Source organism: Bison bison, unplaced genomic scaffold, assembly GCF_000754665.1.
Source record: "Bison bison bison isolate TAMUID 2011002044 unplaced genomic scaffold, Bison_UMD1.0 scf7180017864183, whole genome shotgun sequence".
Lineage (NCBI taxonomy): Eukaryota > Metazoa > Chordata > Mammalia > Artiodactyla > Bovidae > Bison > Bison bison.
The window spans coordinates 7,173,602-7,182,836 of NW_011494755.1; the positions used below are offsets into that span (position 1 = coordinate 7,173,602).

A 9,235-nucleotide genomic window follows, 5' to 3' on the forward strand; every position below is an offset into this window, starting at 1 on the left:
CCCACCCCCACCTTTCCTCTCCATCAACTAATACAGTAAACTGAGTAGGAAAAATTTAATTTACCTCTTTAGAATCAAGTCATATTCACACAGATATACATTCAAAACTGAGGAGACAGACTTTAATAAGAGCAAATATAAAAGTGAGTATTGGATATTCATGACTTTTAGTGGAATCAATGACCTAACTGCATCATGATATGAAATGCAAATAAAAACTCGTGCAAATTTATATTCATAGAGGTAGAGTATTTAGAAAGAGTCTTACTACTCACTGAATTTGTGAGACTCTAGGTGTGTTAGTTTTAGTTTCAGGTACCACAGATAAGAGGATAAAGGAAGAAAAGAAGGAAAGCTAAGCAGTTCAAAAGTGAGAAGTCAGAATGAGTAAACTGGGGTTAGCATGTTGGGAAAATGAAAACATTTGATGGATTTTATTTTCATTTCTATCCAGTAGGTAGAAGTAGGAACTGGGTCTTGTGGGTAGTAATTATAAGGAGACTGATTTTGGTTTGATTCAGGATATATATATGTACCTGTTTTTTAAACACAGCTGTTTAAAATGGGTTGATACAATGAAACTAAGTTCTCCATAAATCAAACTATTCAAGAAAATGATGGATATACTGTGTAACTTGGATGTTGATTATATCTCAGACTATTCCAATATGAGAAATCTCAGACTCTCCATTCTAAATGTCCTACTGAGCAATCCCAAGAAAGTAGAGAAGGAAAATGAATCACTATCCAACTCTTTTTCCCAAGTATTTCTACAAGAGGCTGTGCTGGGCTTTAGGGGAGAAAAATGACACAACAAAACTAAAGTATGCTCTGTTGCTCCCTCCTCCATCCCACGAAGACTACAAATCACGTTGGAAGTCAAGACTGATGCGTTACACATAAAGTGATTAAAAGAGAATTTATCAATTAAGTAGAAATAAAGACCATGAGACAGAATATATGTAAAATTGATAAGAGGTAAAACAGAAGGTTCACAAGTCAAGAGGGATGGCGATAGGGTAGGCAAGCAGGATACACAGTAAAACCAGGACTACAGTTTGACCTCGAAATAACAAATAATCTCGTACACTGGGTGAGTGTACGCAAACTTGAATAGTGTGCAATTTCTCTAATTTAAAGTAACCTCAACTGTTCATGCATGTGTGTGAGTGTGTGTACGTATGTGTATATATTAATACATAGTGTATATAAATATGTATATATTTATATACATAAAGAATCTGCCCACAGTGCAGGGGACGCAGATTCAATCACTGGGTTGGGAAGAACCCCTGGAAAAGGAAATGGCAACTCACTCCAATATTCTTGCCTCGGAAATCCCATGGACAGAGAAGCCTGGCAGGCTACAGTCCATGGGATCACAAAAGAGTCGGACATGACCAGAGCAACAACACATGAGATACATATTTGAATTTGTGTGTAAAAAGAAATTTTTAGAGTCGATATATCAAAGTTTAATTTCTGGTGGGACTTCCAGACTTCCTTTTAGGAAAATGACAAATCTTAGAGCTTCTTTGATCCCCTAAATTGGTTCTGTACATCTGCAGTGGGGGAAATGGGTGCATTCGTTTAAGACTGCTTCCAATTCCAAACAAATCAAGCAAAATGAGTAATAATAACAATAACAACAACAAAGTAAAAAGCAGCAAAGGAAAAATCAGCATTGCCCTCAGAGTCTACTTCAAAATAGAGTCCAGTCCAGTAAAAGACCATTGGTGTAAAATTACAAGGAGGCTGAGGGTTTACCTGCACTGCACTTTACCCTAAAAAGAGTAGTGTAAGAGATGAGTAAATAAGGTTCTCAAAACTACTGAGGCCCTTCAACTTTACTGGAGCAAAATTTTGGAGATATAGCAGTCAAATAACACAGATACGTAACGTTCCCATCTAAGTCCCCTGCCCATCTCAGGCACCCATGGTTATTTTGCTGATTCCAAAAAACAGTTGTTTCCCCCCCATCCCCACCCCTCGCAAGCTTAGAAATAAGCACAATTGTGCTAAGGAACTAGAAAGACATGCTCAGCCCAAAGACACTCAGGTATAATTTTTCAGGCCCAATCTGGTCCAACTATGGACCTTCACTTATTTCCTCTGATTAAGGTCTTTGTTCCAAGCAGGGACTCTGCAATTTTCTAGTGTCCAGATGGACCAGTTTTTAGTATGGAAAAATCTCATTTTTATCCAATATGACCTTGATATTTAAAAAAAATAAAATAAAATAAGAATGTGTTATGGACTCGACAGATAGAGTAAAATCTAACTGGGAAGTTGTAAGTTCACCTAAATTTAAGAGTATTGGGCATTAAATATAAAAATGAGGCTTTCTCACTGTGATGCTAGGTAGAACAGAAAACTTTGTGTCTGAAAGCTGGAGAGTCATTTCTGGCTCTGCATCTGCAGCAAATCTGTGAGTTTCAGATTCCTTGTCTGAAAAATGGGCTGAATAATATCAGATATGTATCATCACAGGGAAACGGCTAGAGTTAAATGAGATAATGTACAATGTGTGTGAAAATACCCATAATCTGTAAGGAACCATACCAATGTATTCTTATTTCTAAAAGTAGATTAACAAGAGCATCGTTATTTTATACTATAAACAAATATTGTACTTGGCTTATCACTAAATCAAAGAAAGGTCTATTCTAACTACACATCAATCAAAAAAAAAAAAGGTATAAATTGACACAAAATACATCTTCATGATAGAAAGATAAAACTTCATGTGGGATCTATCTCTGATTTGGTTGTATTAAACATTTTGGAACAATTAATTTAGTGGTTGTCTCTTTTCTAGGATTTTTAAAAATTGAAAAATTCTCATTTCCATATATCCAATTTATACATTTTTATATTTTTCTTTGTAGCTTGCTTACTGTTCTTTTTCCCTGAAAGATAATGATGAGCCCCTCTCTGCTCTCTGGGCAGCCTCTGGGAATCAATACAGAGGACAGAATCTCTCTTGGTTGTAGGCTCTGTTCTGCAGAAACCCCCTAATCCTCTGTTTACCACAACAGGAGTCTATTGCCATAGAAATGATAGCTGAGATCCCAGATTCAACATCACTGCCTTCACAGCAGGGCCTCATAAGAGGAGAAGCCATACTAACAAGGAGAAACACAATCACTACCACTATTATCAGAATAGTAGGCAGTTTGTTGCCTTGAAAGAAAGGGTAATTGTCAACGATGAAATGAAAATGCATGAATGGGCTATGTTGTTGGGTATGCTGTAGTTCATTTTCTGTGTGGTACTGCCTGCCGAAAAGCAATAGTTTGAAAGTTCATGTCATTTGATAGTTTGCTTTTAAAAGGTCAGTGGTTTCCCTTGATTGCATTTGTTTCTTATTGAAATAAGAAACAAGCAGGTCCTAATTCATCTTGTACAGTAACATTTCTGTGCTCAAAGATTTTCCTTTTCATGATGTGTTGTTTTTGTTTGTGTGTTCGTTTGTCTTGTTCCTATTAATAGAAGAGAGTGAACCAGAGCAAGAGACTAAAGGTATTTTTTTCTTTCTGCACTGCTTCTTTTGTAAACGCATGGTTCTATTCAACTGTTTAGTTCTGACCTTACCAACAACTCTGAGTGCCATGATTTTATAAGGAAATAATAAACAATGTATGGGGACTATTAATTCAGCATTTAACAGTGTTATTAGATGGGCTGCTTTATATATAATATAGTTATCGAGGATTTACGTGTATTAAGAAAAGCTTGAATGAACAGAAATAAACTCTGTATCCTAGACTCTGAAAATGCAAACAAAATGAAATGACATAAATCAGCATGAGAATATAAATGTCACACAGACTAGAACAGAAAGTTCCTCTGACCAAAAGCCTTGGGGGTGTGGGGACAGGAGGTGAGGGTGTTACAGTCTTTGGAGACTTGTAAAAATGTCAAGGTGCCAGCTTAGATTTTTATTGTTATTACTTCAAGTGGACAAGTATTACATAACTGCTCCAAACCAAACCAAATCAATCAAACTGTTCTAACTTTTGTATATTTTGGATGAAATTCGCAAGTGCTCATATAATACAGTTTGGCTTTAGGAATAAACCCTAGGCTGGTATTCTTGGAAACAGCCCCTCCTTATCTAACTATTTCAAATAAAGTATCTGAGATGTTTTCCTATTTAAACATCATGCTGCTTATAACTAAATCTAGATAAAATCATTTCACCTGCATCTGTATGATTCTGAGGGTTTTTTTGTTTATTTCTAGTTTCAGTTTTTGTTTGTTTTCAATTTACTCTTCTCAGTGCTGGTTTGAATCAAGTAACAAAAGATCTCTTTAAAAGAGGCTAGAAAATAAGAAAGAAAGAAAAGAATGAGAAAAAAAAAAACATGCAAATCCATGCAAGCTCATTACATCCTTTGAAGTAATTGCTGAGAAATACAATTTACAAGGGACTTAAATATTCTTCTGGTCCTACTCCCTTTCCAAGAAAAGAGAGGCAATTCATTTCAAGTCAAACTGCTTGTTAATTTCAAGATTTAATTTGGGCCCCCTGCCTGTTAGGCTTTCCATTACACTACCAATGAAATTTCAGAGTTAATAATGTTCCATTTCCTTATTACAAATTCAGATTACCCCTTAAAATGACAACCAATGACAAAATTTATTATATATCTGAAAGTATTTTGAAAAATGGAACAAGAAGAGGGAGCAGGGTAGAGGAAGGGAGGACAAGACAGAGGGAGGGAGAAAAAAAAGAGACAGAGAGACAAAGGAAATGAGAATACAATATGGTTATGTTATAAAGGACTTGGAATCACTGGCTGCTTAAGTCCCATTCTGAATACAGGATTCTCAACCTGAAGTTATTAAAGTAAACTTATCCCAGAGAAATTAAAGCCCAAAACTCAGGACTAGACACCATGAAAGAAAACCCAAGGATAAATAGATTGCCCATGTCTGTTTTACATGTTGCAAATGAATAGTAATGTGCTTGCCCACAGGAAAGCAAATGGGAAAGAGCTCACAGTGAATTGGAGAATGACAATAAGACTATCTATAGAAAGAAGAGTTGAATAATTTTTTAAAAAAAATCCATATCAAAATAATTATCAACATTTTCCAGATGACCAAGTAATCCCACGCCCTTTCTACTAAACAGCTTGTTTATGTAACAAGGCACTTTTACATTGTCTTTCATGCAAAGAAAAGGTGAAATAGGGATATTCAGGGGGCATTTATCTGGTATGAAACCTATCACATTACTTTTAAAATGGATGACTTAAAATGAATTTTCAGTTTGTGGCTACTGCTGAAGCAATGAGAGTTTATTATTGAACTATGTTTAAGTTTATTATTACAGGTGTATTGTTATCCATGGAGCAGTTTGACACTTATTTTTAATGGCAACTGGCTTTTTGTTTTTTATGTTTGATAAATGTGGTGAAATTTCTTTCCCCGTCCCATTACCTTTTATGCTTGGAACTGGTAACAAATACTGATGGGTATAAAAATATCAGCTTTATTGCTGATAAAGCTAGTTTGAAAAAGAAAGCTTTCTCTCCTTTCATCCAAAAATTAGATTCATGTAACTTCCGATTCCTCCCCACAGCCTCCGCATTTCACCTGGAGTTGTAGGATGGAGAAACCCGACCTGGGGAACTTACCTATGGGACATTAACCCCATACCCTTCTTGTTCACTGGATAGCTGGAAGAAAGATGGCCCAAAGAGGACTGAGATATTCATCACGTAGACAAGTCCCTTTTCCCAATATCACTAATCAGAGGAATCACTCATTTATTCATTCATTCAACAAATACCTATTGAGTGCTCACCAGGTACCACACCGGGTTCAGGATCGATTGATCAATGAATCAATCAATCAATTATCTATCAATCAGCTTGTGTTAATGAATAAAGCAAGCTCCACCCTTCTGATGCTTACATTCCATGAGAAGAGACAGCCAAAACACAAATTATGCAATTGAGATGCAGACATAGAGAACAGACTTTTGGACAAGGGTGGGGGAGGAGAGGGAGAGGGTGAGATAAATGGAGAAAGCAGCATGGATGCATATACATTAACATATGTAAAGGGATGCTAAGGGGAATTTGTTCTATGTCTCAGGGAACTCAAACTGGGGCTCTCTAATAACCTAGAGGGATGGGAAATGGGCAGGAGGTGGGAGGGAGATTCAAGAGGGAGGGGATATATGTACACCTATGGTTAGTTCATGTTGATGTATGACAGAAATCAAACCAATATTGTAAACCAATCATCAATCAATTAAAAATAAATAAATATTGTTTAAAAACTAAAAAAAAAAGAAGGCAAAAAAAAAAACTTAAAAAAAAAACCAAAACGAAACAATTTATGATGTGGTGTGAGGGGGATGGGTCAAGGAAAGATTATGAGAAGACGGTTAGGTCAAAACCCAAAAGCTGTTTGCCATCTTCTTTGAGAGAGGTAAACTCGGAAGAAAGGTGAAAGCTATCCTTCAATACTGAAAAAAGAGGCAAGTTTCTATTTTATATGGGCTTCCCTGATAGCTCAGTTGGTAAAGAATCCACCTGCAATGCAGGAGACCCTGGTTCGACCCCTGGGTTGGGAAGATCCCCTGGAGAAGAGAAAGGCTACCCACTCCAGTATTCTGGCCTGGAGAATTCCATGGACTGTACAGTCCATGGGGTCTCAAAGAGTCGGACATGATTGAACAACTTTCATGGGCTTCCTTGGTAGCTCAGATGGTAAAGCGTCTCTCTGAAATGCGGGAGACCCAGGTTGGATCCCAGGGTTGGGAAGATGCCTTGGAGAAGGAAATGGCAACCCACTCCAGTACTTTTGCCTGGAAAATCCCATGGATGGAGGAGCCTTGTAGGCTACAGTCCATGGGGTCTCAAAGAGCTGGACATGACTGAGCGACTTCACTTTCACTCTATTTTATCTTTTGGCAAGAAGATGGGAGTACAGGAGAGACCAGCTTCCCTTTACTTCCTGGCCTTTTCCCTTCCTCTTATCCCATAAGGATCAACAATGAAACCCATGGTCAACCAAGGGTATATCTGTCTCCGTGGAGAAGGAGACCAACAGCTTGTCAACACAACCCTACATTCATGAAGCCACTTGCCGTGCCAGCAGTGGTCTTTTCCGTACCCTCCTGTGCCTCACTGGACCAGAAGTTTCTGATATGGGGCAGGGAAGCACATTAATTAAATGAACTCCAAGGCTATGTTGACCTCTAGAATGATAATGGACTGTTTCATTTACCATCTCACATAATTCTTAGCTGTGTTGTGCAATATAGGTCATCAGAGGTTTTGCAATGAGCCTGAATGATATTCCAAATAATGCAATGCCAGCCAAAAACAAAAGCAAAAGCCATAAATTACAAAACAAATAAATAAATAAACCTTCCCTTATTACTAAACTTCCAGGAAGAACTTAAAGTCCCAGATGAAAATGATTGCCTTTGAAAATTAAAGCAGAAAAAAATCTAAATTTCATACTTTTGCAGTTTCTTATGCTTCTCATCTTCAGCCAGAAGCTTCTTACTCAGGTTCAAGGGTACACTGACTAGTGTCATCTTTAGCAGCTGCTGTCCACACTTTTCCAGCATTCGTGGAATTGAAATAATCCTCCTCTTAATCTCTCAAGGATCCTACCTTTTTTCTTTCCAGATTTTCAGAGACAATGGGACCTATAAAATGATCATCACAGGAGTCTCACACTCACAAAATTCTGGACACACAAGTATAGCCCTAAGCTCTACAGGAGCTATTTTAGCCAAATGATAAATGTGGACTCAATTACTTTGTGCAATCTAAGTTTCCATTATCTTTGTGAAAACAGGAGAAAGGAAGAGAATCCCTGGGTGGACTCTCGTTCAGATGCCCGTCACTCTGTATTAGTTGTCAGGGGGCCACAACCTGTGAATTAGGACCAAGTTGGGAGAAATCTCAACCAGGTGGTCAGATGGAGCACTACTTCTGTCTCTCTGAAGGCAGTGTACACTGCCTCCCAGCTGGCTTGTCCTCTTGAGATATTTAGACTTCCCACTCCAGTACTCTTGCCTGGAAAATCCCATGGACGGAGGAGCCTGGTGGGCTGCAGTCCATGGGCTCGCGAAGAGTCGGACACGACCGAGCGACTTCACTTTCACTTTTCACTTTCATGCGTTGGAGAAGGGAATGGCAACCCACTCCAGTGTTCTTGCCTGGAGAATCCCAGGGATGGGGGAGCCTGGTGGGCTGCCGTCTATGGGGTCGCACAGAGTCGGACACGACTGAGGCGACTTTGCAGCAGTAGCAGCAGCAGCAGTAGGTATAGCCTATGTTACCTAGTCTTGATTGACACTTCCCATAAACTGATAAAGCATATTTGCAATTTTTAATTTCCCATTTCACCTTAAAGCCTTGTTTTTCTTGAATTCCAGCACAAGTGCAGCCTTCACTCCCTATTTTAAGCAAGCATTTTTAGCCCTGACTACCAGGCTTTCAGAACTGGCTCCATAATTTGTGGACTGGTTGCAAACAACAATACAGGGCCTCTCATTCAAAAATCACTTATAATTTTTAAAGACACAGGCAGAAGAAAAATAAACCAAGCATGGGGCCCTCTAAGCATGGGGCCCTGGGAGAGTATACAGGTGACTCACCCTTGAAACTGACCCTACTGATCACCATGATGACTGCTATTCTTCTTGCTATGGAATTTTTCAGGTTGTAAATACTGCCTGTAAAAAAAAAATTTCAAGCCTACATTTTGTTTTAACTTGTAATCATCTGCCACAGAGCTCTGATCTAAAAATGTTGTGGTTACTGGGCATATACCCTAAGAAAACCACAATTCAAAAAGATATAAGTACCCTAGTGTTCACTGCAAATGCTGCTGCTAAGTCACTTCAGTCGTGTCTGACTCTGTGTGACCCTATAGACGGCAGCCCACCAGGCTCCCCCGTCCCTGGGATTCTCCAGGCAAGAACACTGGAGTGGGTTGCCATTTACTTCTCCAATGCATGAAAGTGAAAAGTGAAAGTGAAGTCGCTCAGTCAGGTCCAACTCTTAGCGACCCCATGGACTGCAGCCTACCAGGCTCCTCCATCCATGGGATTTTCCAGGCAAGAGTACTGGAGTGGGGTGCCATCGTTCACTGCAGCACTATTTACAATAGCCAGGGCATGGAAGCAAGCTAGGTGCCCATCAACAGATGAATAAAGAAGTTGTACATATACATACATATACACATACACACTCAA

At 38.8% G+C, this 9,235-nt stretch overlaps 1 protein-coding gene across 3 annotated transcripts in view; it reads left to right on the forward strand.

Moving 5' to 3' along the window:
* MUSK (muscle, skeletal, receptor tyrosine kinase) overlaps positions 1-9,235 on the forward strand; it is a 100,301-nt gene that overhangs the window by 41,330 nt on the left and 49,736 nt on the right. The window contains exon 6 of one of the 3 annotated variants that reach the window (XM_010843562.1): positions 3,493-3,522. The exons of the other annotated variants lie outside the window; for them this stretch is intronic. Within the exon in view, the coding sequence (XP_010841864.1) occupies positions 3,493-3,522 (30 nt within the window). The remainder of the gene's footprint in view (positions 1-3,492; positions 3,523-9,235) is intronic. 3 annotated transcript variants of the gene reach the window in all.